The following is a 16,476-nucleotide window of genomic DNA, read 5'->3' on the forward strand; positions in this document are numbered from 1 at the left end:
GGATTTTGAAATATTTGCATTTACATAATGAGTTATGTTATGGGCACACATGATGAAGAACGGAAATGTAACCAAACAAGCTAAATGATGACTCACATGTACAGTATAATTCATATCATGGAACAGTTATTATAAAGTGCATTGATGTGACAAACATATTAAACCTCAAAGGTTATGAATGATGTACAGCCTCTATTGTGGCTCGCTTTTAATAGGGCCAATCCTACATGTATGCATTGAAGAACTTTTTCAGTTTCTTATCAGTTTATATAGGAATATCTGAAACAACCTTTGCTCCATCATACCCACTGTGCTGGAAGCCATTAACCGATTGATGACGCGCTACATTCGGTTTGAGTTTGATACATATTTATACAAAACATGTTTTTGCCAACATAAACAAGCAATTTGCAGCAGGGTTAAGTTTTCCTAATGTAAAAGGAACTGCGGTGGACTGGTGCCCTGCCTGGACTTTGTTTCCTGCCTTGCGCCCTCTGTTGGCTGGGATTGGCTCCAGCAGACCCCCGTGACCCTGTAGTTAGGATATAGTGGGTTGGATAATGGATGGATGGATGGATAAAAGGAACAATTTACTGCACTCATAGAATACAGGTGTCTTTTTTTTTTTAGGAGGCTGGACACTTTCTGCAGTGACCCTGAACGTTACAAGGAGCGGGAACATTTCTGTATTTCTTCATTTAGCTTTCTCTTCCAAAGTCAGATTTTTTGTATGAATGCTTGAACTTTATCATGCGAAGTAAGTGTACTGTGATCACAGCCCTGAAAGCTCTGACTCAGGCTATTTAAAAGTTCAAATATGTAGGACAAACATGAAATCTTCAGGACCCACGACTCAATATCAAAATAGGGAACAAATTAGGAGTTCCCAGATGATAGAAATTCACACAGTTCTTTGTGTGGTTCAAACACACGTTGAAAAACAATGCTGTGAGACAGTCAAAAGATGTCAGAATGCAGCAGAAGGCTTTCAAAATTGGCACCCACGTCACTGCATAGTTAGGTGGACAGTTTGCGTTTAACGGGGTGTGCTTTGGTTATCTGATTGATGAACATTGGAGAAAATATTATAAACAGGTTTTATGAGCACTACATGTTAGATACATTAAGACTGAATCTATCATGGTTTCACATATCCAATACAAACAAAATAACCCCTGTAATTACTGATGAGTGAAAGTGATACCTCGACAAGTCCTGTTGTCAGAGTGCAGCAGATAGCCAAACCTACACGAGCAGTAGTAACCTCCGATATAATTGTGGCAGTAGTGATCACAGGCCAGTTCTTCATCATTTCTTTCTTTGCATTCATCAACATCTAGTAAGTAGAACATTGAGTTAAAAGACAGGTTTTCATACAATACAAAATAACTGAAAATATTAAACATAAGACAAAAACAACAAAAACAACAAATATTAGTAAAATATACTTGCATTAACAATGATGCTACCTAATCTGTGCTTTCTAACAATTAGAAATCCACTTTATCAACAAATAAGAATAAAAGGATTCTTCACACTGGTTATAACTGCAGTTATAGTGATAACACTAAACAAAAAAGGTTTTCTTGAAAATAATGTGGCACCAAAGCCTTTCAGCCCCGAGATTAGAGTTCAAAAATAAAAATCACCCATTTATCATGTAACACTACAATTTTATTTTATAAATACAAAAAAGAGGAATATTAACAGAATGTACACACAAATTAAAATTGTTAAACTGCCTTTTATCCTGGAAATAATGAAAATCTTCCTCTTTATCATTATCATCATAGATGTCAGCTGTGAACAATAACAAAATTGCTTATAATAGCTGGAATTTGTTGCAGCATATTTTATTAAGCCCTTGATGTATTTGATTGTTTTAAAAGCCTTGCATTGCCCTTTTGGTTTACTTTTACTGTCTTTAACCAGCACCTTTATACAATGAACTGCCAATCTCATAAGATTTTGACATGCCTGATTTTGTCTGCGTTAAGGATTCAGCCCACCACCCTAAAAATTCAAAGACTAGCAGGGAGCCTATAGTGGGTGGTTTTATTTTCTCTCGATTTATGCCTTGAAATTGGTTACTTTTGCCAAATTAGATTAATATAACTCTATGTTTAACTTTTTAAAGTAGCTGAAAAGATTGTAGCGCTTTTTAAAATTTGACATACCAACCCAAAATTTAAAAAAAAAAAAAGATAATTGGTAAAACAATCCAAAGAGCCAGATATCACAGAAAAACTGACTACCTAACAATATTGATTTCAACAAACTCTACAACATGTTTCTCCAACTTAAAAATACTGTATAAGAAAATGAAGAGAATTTCTAAACACAGGAAGATAGTAAGAAATCAATTCACACATTTATTTTTAGTAGACTTGACTGCTGCAATGCATTATTCACAGACTGTATAAATTGTTCTATTTGCAGCCTTCAGGTAATTAACTCTTTTAGGGCTAATTTTTTTTTGTTTCTTTTCTCCCAGGGCTGAATATTTTTCCAAAAACTAACATTTTTTAAAAAAGAACACAAAGCAATTGTTTAACATATCAAATCAATAAAAAATATTTACTTTTGACAAATGTTACTGTCTTGCATGTTGTATGAGCCTGCATACTCTATGATTTCACATACATTTTACACAGCAAAGTCCTGCAAAGTCTGATCTCGCTCAAAACAGCCAATTTCAGTCATTGCCACATTGCACTCCTTACAATATGTGTTGCTTTGGTGCCTATTTTTCTATTGTCTGTTGCTGCACTTTCTCACATATATTGTTAGTGTGTACTGTAGAGAGACAAGTCACCCACTTGCCATCGTGCCATGCCACTGCCACCAAGTTTTCTGCCTGCATGAAAACCGTATTGTCACCTCTTTTCATCTTCTGAAACTTTATGAACTTTATGTATGGCATTATAGCCTGGTTCACCCCATGGGATTTGCTTCTGTTTATTACAGAAGTGAATAAAACTTTGCAGCAGCACGTACCTATCACCACGCTGCATAACCTGTCCAAAGCCACCACGGGACAAAACACGTTTGGACCAATGCTCCCTGAAGTTATATCACCAGTTCTGTCCCATCTCTATTTCTAATGCCACAGCGCGCTTCATCTCGTCTTTTGTTGTGGGTTTCCACTTTGAAAAACGAGAATGCGATGCAAACGCAGCCCGCGATTCAAAAAAATTCTCTGCCTACCTGTTTGTCTCGTCTGACAGTAGCTGAAAAGCAGCATCAGGAGAGAGCAGCCTGAAGTACAGCAGCTGGTGATCTGTCGTGTCCAACAGCAAGCCATGCCGTCTTGTAAACTCCAGCAGCCAGATCGGCTCTCAACGGATCAATGTCTGTGTATTTATCTCATGCAAACCTTGCCGTAGATTCATCGGCTGCGCGAAGGCACTCAACTGGCAGCAGATCCGCTGGCGCGGCATCGGCTGGTGTCTGATCAGCTGATGCCGGCTTCTCACTCTCTTGCTCGATCTCCTGATCACTGCCAATAAAATCGGATTCTGAAAAATCAAGAGTCCGACTCCGCAATAATGCACAAAACATCGTCTGCCGAGTGTTTTCTTTTCTGCACTTCCTTCGCTCCCTTTTCACATGTCGGTGCCATCTTGCCATTGTTTACATTTCGCAACTCACGCACACGCAAGGTTTAGTTGCCGAGTCAACGAGTCTAGCATTCCTCCAAGCACAGAGGGAATGCCTGTGACGTGACAGTGAGATTTGTCGCCATTAACAGCTGATTGTCGCCCTCTATCCCTGGATGTCGACATTTGTCGACATTTGCCTTCAACCCCTCCTGTCGACAAAAGTCGACATCCGCCCTAAAAGAGTTAAAAAATGTTACTAGAATTAAGAAGTATAACCACAAAACTCCTGTTAGCAAGTTGTTACACTGACTACTTCTTACGTTTGGGGCTAGTTTCAAAATCCTTCTTATATTTAAAGCCTTAAATGGCCATGGCTTTACATACTTATCTTGCTTACGACATCATAACATACAAATCAGAGCACACTTTCTACTGTCAAGATGTTATGCCTGCTAAAGATTCCAAGTAATCTTTATTAAAACGACAGTGGGAGGTCAAGCTTTAGCTGCACTGCCACAAAACTGTGAAATGATCTACCTGATTCGGTATGAGATGCTCCATTGCTCCATTTGGTCTCTCCTTTTAAACTTAGGCCGTAGACCAGGGGTGGACAAAGTCAGTCTGGGTGGGCCACAGTGGATGCAGGTTTTTGTACCAACCCAGTTGCTCATTTAGAAAACAATCCTTGCTAATAATCTAATGCCATGGCTTGTTATTGCTTTAACTCTGCCATGTCAGGTCATTATCATACCCTAAATCTATTTTCCAGTCTAAGGATATCACCCAAATGATTTGAAGTCTAAAACGGATGAGTAATTCTCAGTCCTTCACTTTTTCCTCTTCACTTTTCTTCCAAATATTTAATTAACACTAGAATTACCAGAGCCTATGAAAAAACTTGTAGATCCGGCCCACCTTAAATCGCTTCTTAAAACCTTTCTCACCTCTCCGCCAGCGTCTTTTGTCATCTAAATGTACTGATAAAGACAAGCTGCCAGCAGCTGGCTATTCCATCCCCCCAACGACTTAGAACGTAAACAAGCTTTTCCCAGCTAATGCCTTGATTGATTATCTGGGAGTGAAGTGGAGTTTTAGAGTAGAAATAATAAGATTGTTATTTGGAACACACGCATTTCATATGTGTTGCATTTCTACAGTAATCTGTGTAAACACATTGTTAAAACAGAAACGGTTTACAATATTCTAGTAGCAAATGACAAAATGTAGGCATAAACTATATAATGTATGAAGCCTGAAGTCCAAATATCAAAGAAACACTTTCACAAAAGGTACAAAAAAAAGCCACCGCCAAAAAAACCCGTCTTAGTGTGAGACATTGACATGACTTAACTATCACTGCATCTGTGGCGTAACAGTATCAGTCGCTGACTGGGAATCAGAAGGTCATGAGTTCGATCCTGCACAACTCCCATTTGAGAAGTGTTCTTATTTTCACTATTTTAGAATAAAATGATACATTTGATTTCAGTCTGTAACAGCCAGTGTAATTTATGATATTTGTAAAGGTTAGCTTTATTTTTTTTAAATTCACTTTTCATTGTCTCAGTCGCGTTCAGGATCCATCCCTACCGCCCCCCACCTGACACTGCTGTTTTTACATAAAGACGCGCTATAGTTCTGCAGTGTATCACGATACATACGACCACGTGTTTTTTTCCCCCAGTATTACCAGTCCCCACGTGTTGCTGTATGCTGTTTCTTTTGTACTCCAGGACATGCAGAGGAAAGCATAGTAAAGAGCAGTAACTTCAGCGCTATATGCAATCATCAGACACTCCCCATCTGATACTGTTTTCACATAAAGACGCACTAAAGCTCTGCAGTGTACTTGTGACTGCATTGTCGTACCAATGCTTGCGAACTGAAGTGTCTGCATGCACTTTTCGTGGCATTATACGTGTATTTTTTGAGCATGCCCATGTAGCTCAAACACAGGAACATATGTTGATGTAAAAGTATAACAAAACAAGTGCATTTTTATTCAAGACTATAACCGATGAAAAAAGAAAGCAAGTTACAGTAGGTGGAATGCTAAGAACTGCTGATTTCCATTCTGTGCTATATAACTGTTAACATTTGAATCTGATGATTGCATATAGCGCTGTCTGATTTAGTGTGCGCAAGAACATGCAGGTGGCCAGTTGCTGAGTGCTACAACGCACATTTTAAAAAAAGAAAGAGACAAATATATGTGACGTTTTGAAGAAATCATTTTATGACGCGAATAGTACCAATCAGACAACATCGTCGAAGTAATGCAATATTATTTGAAAACGAACAGCGTCAGGTTGGGTGTGAAGTTATACTGGCGCTGTTTGAGTCAGATCAGAAGCTGAATAAGCTGAAAAAGCTCCTGTTCTGACTCTAAGTAAAAAAGCATGAATTAATCAACAGAAATAACCGCGATTGACATTTTAAAGTTAACGATTTACAGTGCATACCAATTTATAAATTCAATGTCCGTTTGAGGAAAAAAAAAAACACTTTCTTCAAAGCTGGGAATCGAACTTGCGTCTCTGTGGCACAGTAAGGCAGTGGTGCTCCAAGTCAGCAAACCGTCCTTATAACTTATTTTTTCAAGATCCATAACACACAGACAGACAGAGCACTGCGTAATACAGAGACAGACAGGCAGAGATATACAAACAAACAGGGAAGGCACATGTACTGAAAGAAAAAAAAATCAACATGCGCGTTGTTTCTGCAGCATAGAATGAGCTCACCCGCTCTAACATCACCCCTCCCCCGATCTGACTCTCTAAGTAACAGCGCAAGTACAGACACAAATCAAGTGCATGTGTGTACTGTATAAGATTAACAAAAAGAGCAGCTTACTACTGAAAACGGCAAATATAGGAGTGAGTGGGGATCGAACCAGGACTCTTGATTACACTTGGTTTGCGTCTGTACTTGCGCTGTTACTTAGAGAGTCAGATCGGGGGAGGGGTGATGTTAGAGCGGGTGAGCTCATTCTATGCTGCAGAAACAACGCACATGTTGATTTTTTTTTCTTTCAGTACATGTGCCTTCCCTGTTTGTTTGTATATCTCTGCCTGTCTGTCTCTGTATTACGCAGTGCTCTGTCTGTCTGTGTGTTATGGATCTTGAAAAAAATAAGTTATAAGGACAGTTGTTCATGTTAATTGCAGTCTCAATTGTTAAAAAAATATTTTAAAAGGAGCATCCCACATGAAAATATAACGATCTCATTAACTGACAGTGCATACCAATTTACAAATTTTATGTCCGTTTGAGGTTAAAAAGAAAAAAAAGAAGTAACACTTTATCCCCAGCGGGGAATTGAACTCATGTTTGTGAGGCAGAGAAAAGCTACTCGGTGTGAGAGGCAAATCTTAGCGCGCTACGCCATGGAATCTGTTATATGGTGTGTGAAGCTTTTGTGGAAGTGTTTATTTGATCTTAGGAACTCGGGCTTTACACATTCTATAGTTTATGCCTACATTTTGTAACATTTATTACTAAAATATGAAAAAGTTTCTGTTTTAGCAATGTGTTTACACAGATTACTGTAGAAACGGATCATGCATGAAATGCATGTATTCCAAATAGCGATCTATTATTTCTATTCTAAAACTCCAGCAGTTCAGTCACTCCCAGGTAATCAAACAAGGCATGAGCTGGGAAAACTTAGTGAACGTTCTGCGACGGTGGGGGATGGAATAGCCGGCTGTTCGCTGCTCCTCTTAATCGGCACATTTAGAAGACAAAAGAGAGGTGAGAACGGTTTTAAGGTGGGCCGGATCTACGAGTTTTTTCGTAGACTCTGGTAATTCTAGTGTTAAACCAAACAGCACGCAACAAATACACACAGGTGTTAATGGAAACAAGCTAAACAGAGAATTGCTGGTTTCTTTTTTCATTTTCATCTTAGTGCTAATAAGGAGCAATTTAAAAACTGAGAATACAGATGTTTAAGACTACAATAATCAATAATGGTTCAAAATCTAAACAAGTGATACAGCTAAAATTAAGCAGAAGTGTTACTTGAGCAATAAGTGCTTCTTACTAAGCAACTGGGTTGGAACAAAAACCTTCATCTACTGCAGCCCTTCAGGAACGACTTTGCCCACCCCTGCTGTTTATTCTAGCATACCTCTGTTGAATTTAGAGTTGAAAGCCAAACCATTTTCACATATATGTATTTATTTTGTAATATTTTGTACATTTTGACATTGTTAATTTTGCAAACTTTTCTATGCACAGAAATTGATTTATTTTTTTGTGAAGTAATAATGTTCATAACAGTGATTATATTTTAGTTATTCTGGTGACATCATGTAATGTTTTGTTTTTTATGTGGCTGCTGTCATTTTGTGCTAAAGACTTTGCAGGATGAATGAAGTTTGTTCAAAGTTAAAAAGATTACAGAAAAATCATACATTTTTATTACAGGAGGTTCAGAGGCATTCTGAAATTTTTTCTAAATCTAGAACCTATGAGGAAATCATGGGGGTAGCTTCCAAGTGATAGGGAAACATTTAAAGTTGCCTGCATTGGGAAACATTTTTGAAAAAATGCTGAAACTTATTAAAAAAAGATGGAAGTGCAGCATATGTTGTAGTACATAGAACTAATTACTAGGCATGACACAATACTTGTTGTGTTAATTAAATGATGCAGAATACTGTTAATACACAATGTAGTATTGTAATATGTATTGTATGACATTACCACATGAATGAACTGAAACACAGAGCCAAATGAAAAAAATTTTTGTCAAAAGCAGAGGATTTAAAAATCAGATTAAAAAATTATGTGCTTACAGTTTGACAAAATGCTATTCATCTTTATAAAGATGTGAAGATGAAAGCTGGCAACACATAACATTGACAAAATTCACTGGGACCACAGGTTAAGTGCTCCACACACGCAAATTTAATTTAGTGAGCTGCATTCTCAGACAAGTAAATCAAAAAACAACATAGTTTCATAGATGCAATACTGCGTCCACAGACTTGTTTTCAGATTGCTCAGGACCACCAAAATACAAACTTATTGTACCGTGACAGTTCCCATGCTATACTAAAACACAACTGGGAGAAGCAAGCAGTAGTTACTGCAATTATCAGGAGCCACGGGTGTTAGAATGTGTGCTTGAGACGCCGATACACCTTTCACTGTTACTAATTCAGAAAAAAAGATCACGTGGAACTTTGTATATGAAGACTTATGCACATTGTACCAATGACTCACCAAAAAAAAAAAAAAAAAACACAGTACAGTAATCCCTCGCTACATCGCGGTTCACTTTTCGTGGATTCACGACTTCGCGGGTTTTTAAATACAAGTGATTGCCCGCCTATCACGGAAGTTATGTTGCAGACCCATCAGCAACAGGAGAAAATCCGCGATATAGAAAGACCATATAAATAAACATTTTTATAGTTTAAGCCTTAAAATACCCATCCCACATGCTTTAAACACATGTAAACTTATAAAACACACTTTGCTAACACATATGATATGTGGATGTCGGGCTAAGGATATGAGTAACATCTCACTATTATAAAACATTTTAACTTCACGCAAGACAAGACAGTGAGACAGGAAAATAGGTGCTGTACAGGCTTTTAAATTATTGACACGCAGAGCGACAAGCAGCACAAAACCAGCACAAAGTCCACTTCTCCTTAGCGTTCATTCAGCTCCCCACCCCCTTGACAATGCGAAGTGGCAGGAGCGTACTGCGCCTCGGGGAGGAGGGTTTGAGTGAACGTGCGTTCAGCCCTCACACACCCCCACTCCTCCTCCTTCTTCAGAACGCGCAGAGCGACAAGCAGGCATTTTGGCAGAAGCAGCATAAAGGCCATTTCTGCTCAGCGTGAGTTCAGCTGCCCCCCTTCACAAAGCGAGTGCAGACACATCGACGTCTGATCGCTGCGTGCAGTGTGCAGTGTTGGTCTGCGGTGTTTAAGAATGTAGAAAGTGTTTAAGAGCATAGGAAGTGTTTAAGAGCGTGGGAAAGGTTAACAAGAGAGTGAGAAAGGTTTATAAGAGTGTGGGAAGGGTTTATAAAGCCTTAAAATATGTATAAATAATAAAATAAATATAGGTTGCTACTTCGCGGATTTTCATCTATCGCAGGGGGCTCTGGAACGTAACCCCCGCGATAGGTGAGGGATGACTGTATTAGCTACAGCCCACATTCTCAGATTTGACATTTTAAAATGACAGTTTTCATTTCAAGGCGTATTTCATGTTGTACCAGGTCACATTGAAATAAAAAAATGAAGAATAAATTGAAATATATGAATAAATGAGTAACGCATTTATACATTATCACATTTTAATATACATTTAGGTATTTATTTATTTTAATTTTGAGTAAAACATTACTCCATAACTATGCCCCAAAAGTGCAAACATAAAATACAGTCATCTTTTTTTGACAAGCCATGTAAAGAAAAATGTGTATCATTTGAATATTCAGCCTACTAATAGATGGAACAGCTGCACTACACCAGCATTACAAATATTTAGAGATATAACATTTCTGAGGTTGCCTTAGACAATCACTGCTTTTAGATAATTATTTCCCAGTTAATGAAAGACTGCTAAAAGTCAAATATTTACCTATAGCTGTAAAATGGGCCTCAAATCCAGTAAAACGCTCTTCATTAGAGAAATCAGATTTAAATGTTATTGCCAGACTGCTTTTGGGTGATACAATGGCTTGCTCTCCAGGGACTTGTTCGGTGTCTGTGTCTTCTCGGCCACAAAATCTAGCCAGCAGTTCCTGTTCTGCTTCAATCTACAAGATAAGAAGTACTGTAAGTCACTGTATAAACAAACTACCTGTGTCAATCAGATTGATTTGGATCAAGATCTAAACCAACCTTTCAAAATTCATCATCTATCTTTTTATTCAGTTGCTTTAAATTCATTTAAAATAAAATTTAGACTGATCTTTAAAGGGTCTCTTTCTCAGGTGCGTTTGAATATAAAGCAAAAAACACCTACTGTAATCATTTTGTCTGTCTCTCCACATGAAACAATTTAGTTTTCAGTGGACCAAATTTTGCTGAAATTTGACCTACACTAATCATATAAGAAAAAGTAGGTCTCTAACACTACATTTTACAGCATAGTGTCAGAATGATCTGAATTCTATCATAGTCTATTGTAGCCAACAATTTTTCCTTGGGGCTTTAAAATATATTTTACCTCTCAATTATGTTGTTCTTTCAAAAACTTAAGAAATCTGAATTACAATTAACCATGGAGTGTCCAAAACCAACAACTAACAACAGTCAAAGCAATTTTTACATATTTGAATCTACTGTCTATGAAAGCTATTTGAGCAACCACATGTCTATTTCAACTTTATTTTTAGCTGTAACATAATGTTGTAAAATTATATAAAAATGTATTTTATGTATTCTGCTAAGGCTGGCTGATATATTACATTTTTGATTCAATTCGCTATTCATCAAAAATCAATATGTAAATGTCAATCATGCGATGTTGAGTTCCTTTGATTTCCAACAGCTTCTTCTAACAGTTAAGTAAAATTTGCAAAGTTTCCGCTGCTCTTTCTAAGCATGACGGAGTTGACTCTGCCCTTATTGCCTGAAGGTGGTAATAAGCTTGATAAACAATGGAGGGAGAATAAACAAGAAAGAGTTTAGAACAGCTAGTGCTAGCTCTGGTGTTTGGAAGTGGTTTGGTTTTACCTGGAATGACATTGCAAGTGTGGAAGTGTGGAATCCTTCATGTTTCTGGGATCTATAATCTCCTAGGACTTGAAATGGGAGACCAATGTAGGATCCATAATAAAATGGGAAAAACAGTGAATGTACTTCCTGTGACAGCTAAGGAAGTTCAACCTTCCAAAGGAGCTGCTGATTCAGTTTTACACAGCAGTCACTGAGTCTGTTGCCAGCTCATTCATAACAGTGTGGTTCGGATCAGTGACAAAACATGACAAAAACAGGCTACATCGAATAGCCAGGTCTGCCAAAAATATCATTAATGCCAGTCCGCCCACCATACAGGACCTTTATTATTCTAGAGTCACGACTCAGGCTAGGAAAATTATTGCGGACCTCTCACATCAAGGCCACAACCTTTCTGAATTTCTTTCATAGGCCAGGCATTAGAGATTAATATACACCAAAACAAACATATAAGAACAGTTTCTTCCCCACAGGTCATCAAGCTCACAAATAGTTAGTTTCTTCCCCTTAGGCCTCCCAGGTTCTTGTTAATACTTATATATGCTGTATGAACTGCTCAAAAAATTAAAGGAACACTTTGAAAACACATCAAAGGTCTCAATGGGAAAAAAATCATGCTGGATATCTATACTGATATGGACTGGGTAATGTGTTAGGAACGAAAGGATGCCACATCATTTGATGGAAATGAAAATTATCAAATCACAGAGGGCTGAATTCAAAGACACCCCAAAAATCAAAGTGAAAAAATGATGCAGCAGACTAGTCCATTCTATCGAAATTTCATTACAACAACTCAAAATCGTGCTCAGTAGTTTGTACGGCCCCCACATGCTTGTATACATGCCTGACAACGTCAGGGCATGCTCCTAATGAGACAACAGATGTCCTGGGGGATCTTCTCCCAGATCTGGAAAAGGGCATTACTGAGCTCCTATACAGGCTGAGGTGCAACCTGGCGGCGTCGGATGGATCGACACATAATGTCCCAGAGGTGTTCTATTGGATTTAGGTCAGGCGAGTGTGGGGGCCAGTCAATTGTACCAATTCCTTCATCCTCCAGGAACTGCCTGCATACTCTCGCCACATGAGGCCGGGCATTGTCGTGCACCAGGAGGAAACCAGGACCCACTGCACCAGGACAGAGTCTGACAATGGGTCCAAGGATTTCATCCCGATACCTAATGGCAGTCAAGGTGCTGTTGTCTAGTCTGTAGAGGTCTGTGCATCCCTCGATGGGTATGCCTCCCCAGACCATCACTGACCCACCACCAAACCGGTCATGCTGAACGATTTTAAAGGCAGCATAACATTCTCCACGGCTTCTCCAGACACTTTCACGTCTGTCACATGTGCTCAGGGTGAACCTGCTCTCATCTATGAAAAGCACAAGGCTCCAGTGGTGGACCTGCCAATTCTGGTATTCTATAGCAAATGCCAATTGAGCTCCATGGTGCTGGGCAGTGATGACAGGGCCCACTAGAGGACGTCGGGCCATCAGGCCACCCTCATGAAGTCTGTTTCTGATTGTTTGGTCAGAGACATTCACACCAGTGGCCTGCTGGAGGTCATTTTGTAGGGCTCTGGCAGTGCTCATCCAGTTCCTCCTTGCTCAAAGGAGCAGATACTGGTCCTGATGATGAGTTAAGGACCTTCTACGGCCTTGTCCAGAGTAACTGCCTGTCTCCTGGAATCTACTCCATGCCCTTGAGACTGTGCTGGGAGACACAGCACACCTTCTGGAAATTGCACATACTGATGTGCCATCCTGGACAAGTTGGACTCCCTGTGCAACCTCTGTAGGGTCCAGGTATCACCTCATGCTACCAGTAGTGACACTGACCGTAGCCAAATACAAAACTAGTGAAAAAACAGTCAGAAAAGATGAGGAGGGAAAAATGTCAGTGGCTTCCACCTGTTAAACCATTCCTGTTTTGGGGGTTGTCTCACTGTTGCCCCTCTAGTGCACCTGTTGTTAATTTCATTAACACCAAAGCAGCTGAAACTGATTAACAACCTCCTCTGCTACTTAACTGACCAGATCAATAGCCCAGAAGTTTCACTGACTTGATGCTATACTCTGATTTTTAAAAAGAGTTCCTTGAATTTTTTTGAGCAGTATGTATACACACACACACACACGCACACACAAGGTGTGTTTTTAATTTTTTGTGAGTATGTTGATTATCTAACTTATAATTAGAGAGTCACCAAACCCGGAGTCAGATTCCCTGTATGCATGCATACTTGGCCAATAAATCAGATACTGATTCTAATAAAAATGTTAAAGCAGATGCTTTGTCTTGTCTTTATGGTCCTGATGTAGTTAACAACGATCCTAAGCCTATTATTTCACCTGACAAGTTACTCACCACAACCACCACCCTTATCTGTGTTCCAGATAATGTTGTTGGAAAGATTCAACACATTCAAAATTCATTTTGGCTCCACTCAGAAAAGATTTCAGTAGGGAAATCCTATTTAGCAACTAATTTCCGGAGTGAAGTATTTGATTTGGCTCATGCTTCAAAGACCATTGTTACTCAGGAATTACGTAGACCTTAGACCTGCTAAAACAATATAGTGTGAAAATATGAACAAAGAAACTAGAGATAATGTATCCCATCCCCCAGTCATCCATAGAAAGCAATTTCCATGGAATTCAATTTCCACTATGATGGTAGAAAACTGATGAGAATGGGGCAAATTTGTAATGATCACTTTCTTAAGTCTGCACTTTAAAGAAACTACCCACAACAAAGGAACTGGCAGATACTGCATATTTATAAAAGAAATAGTATGTTTACATGGTTTCAGGTCAATCATTTTGGAGTGAGGCCCACAATTCTCTAGATTATGGAGAATTTTTTGCAACTGTATGGGTGGTTATGCTATTAATTTAACCACTCGTTATCACCCTGAGCGCAATGGCCAGACAGTTCATGTTAATCATGATCTTGAGAAATGTCTGTACTCTATTATTGATTCCTAACAAGACAATTGAAGTGATACGCTTCCATTGTCTGAAAACAATAGGAACATTTTGTACCACTTAGCCATTAAAATGTCAATTTTGAGTGAATGTATATGTTTCAACCACAATTATTTGACTTCTCTTTAGTCTTTTCTGCTTTACCTAGTGGGACAGAGGATCTTTCTAAACTTTGGAAACTGGCTCTAGGGTTTTGAGTGGGGCAGAAAGTGTGGCTCACCATGCAATACATCTACCTGGGGGATCCGCCCCATAAACTTCAATTATGTTTAATTGGTCCTAATCTTGTATACCGGAAAGTGATCCTCATATCACACAGTTTGGATCTTCTTGGTCTTTTTAAAATTCATTCCACATTTCATGTCTCAAAATTAAAACATGTTCTGTTTATTAGACTTGTAACCAAAAAATAATAATATATACCAGATTTTATCTGTAAAGATATGAGATCCTACATTGTTGTTGAAAATGAGGGCTTTCAACAAATGATATAGGTTTTCAAACTACGGTATGTTATACCAAACATATTATTATTATATTATTATATTACCAAACATCACTAGTTATGAAGTCACCATTAAGACACCATTCAAGTAAAGTGTTACTGAAATTTGTCACACTATATTAATGTTCTCGATGCATAGTTAAATAATCTCTAAAAAAGCAACCACTTCAAATACGTCAGTGCACACTAATTCAGCAAAGACAAAATCGATATTGAATCGAATCGGGACATCAGTGCAAATTCCCAGCCCTATTTAGAACCCACACTGATGCTTTGATGGCATCCTCAATATCCAGATGGATGGTGTGTCTCTCTTTTGCCTCAGGTAATCCATACTTTATGTCAAATAGTCCACAAGAGGTTTCTGAAAACAGATAACTGGCTAACTACTCTGATGATGGATGGCTTGTCTCAAAAGCTTTAATCATAATATTTGCAAGCACCTTTGGGTTGTTTACCTAGGCTGAGTCTGGCTGTCTTGGGACAGATATGTTCCATCTGATGTTATTGAGTCATAGACTAACCAGTCCTACTAACCTAAGATTACTGTATAATGGGAATGTATACTGAGATAAAGCAAAAACATAGACAAAATACACAGGATAATAAACTAAAGCATGTCAGAAATTCTCACAGTCTTACTCTGAGTAAAAGTTCTAGAATTATGAAAAAATTAGCTCAATTACTTTTACTTTTTTTATAATGACAATAAACTAGAATTTGTCAAAGTGGAAGATACTTGAGGCACATTATGAACATTTCTGTCTAATAAAGCTCATCTTATTTCTAAGGCTTATTTTCACTCATTCTAGATAGCTACTTAATCATTATCCAGTGTTATTTGTTTACATTAACCTTTAGCAAATGTCCCAAGCTCAGATGGTATAGATGCTGATTATAAGACTCTGTTGGGTGGTCTGTTTTTATCTGAGTGCATTAAATTCAAAGCCTTTCTGTGGATTTTTAATCATTACTTCCTTAGCGTGCATAAATCACAAATTGCATATGGCCTCAATCTTCACTAATCAAATACATCTGAATATTTCAGTTAGTAATATACAGCTGCAAAAACAACAAATTTGAGATCAAGAGAAATGGAATAAAATGGAATGCTGTTCCAGACTATTTTTGCAACTAACAATTTGGGCTAATGCTTTTATATACATCTAACAGTTTTTTACTGCCTGAAATGCTAGTTCTGCCAAAAGGTGAGACAAGACAATGTGCATTTAGCTTGTTTTCCAAGAAGGAAAGTGACTGGGTTTTACAGGGCACACCCTAGCAATATAACAGTTGGAAAGCATTCCTCTTTCTCACGAGGTTGTTCATTATAGAAGTAACTTATAGAAAGAATAATTACAAAATGAGGCACTAGTCCATTTTTCACTTATATTTTATTTTGGTCATTATAATCAGGCATACAAAGAAACTCATGAAATCGTTTAAATATGTTCTTAAATGCTTACCATAGATAACATAAAAAACACATTTGATTTTTCATATTCAATAGAAACACAGGCCTAGAAGAGCCGGAAGCATAACCAGTATCAGCTGTTTTTAAGGTTTCTAGTCTCTATATTTAAAATCCAACATCTGTCTGTCTACCTGTCTGTATGTTTGTCCACTTTTCATGAGAGAACTACTTAACAGATTTAGATA

The 16,476-nt window shown here is 38.1% G+C and overlaps 1 protein-coding gene across 2 annotated transcripts in view; it reads right to left on the reverse strand.

Annotated features, from left to right (window-relative positions):
- Positions 1-16,476, reverse strand: part of masp1 (MBL associated serine protease 1) — a 206,672-nt gene that overhangs the window by 167,488 nt on the left and 22,708 nt on the right. For both annotated transcript variants that reach the window (XM_051922229.1, XM_051922228.1), the window contains exons 3-4: positions 10,218-10,395; positions 1,205-1,336 (exon numbers count right to left, since the gene is read on the reverse strand). In XM_051922229.1, coding sequence (XP_051778189.1) covers positions 1,205-1,336; positions 10,218-10,395 — 310 coding nt within the window. The remainder of the gene's footprint in view (positions 1-1,204; positions 1,337-10,217; positions 10,396-16,476) is intronic.

The sequence above is a fragment of the Erpetoichthys calabaricus genome, chromosome 2, assembly GCF_900747795.2.
Source record: "Erpetoichthys calabaricus chromosome 2, fErpCal1.3, whole genome shotgun sequence".
In the NCBI taxonomy this organism is placed as follows: domain Eukaryota; kingdom Metazoa; phylum Chordata; class Cladistia; order Polypteriformes; family Polypteridae; genus Erpetoichthys; species Erpetoichthys calabaricus.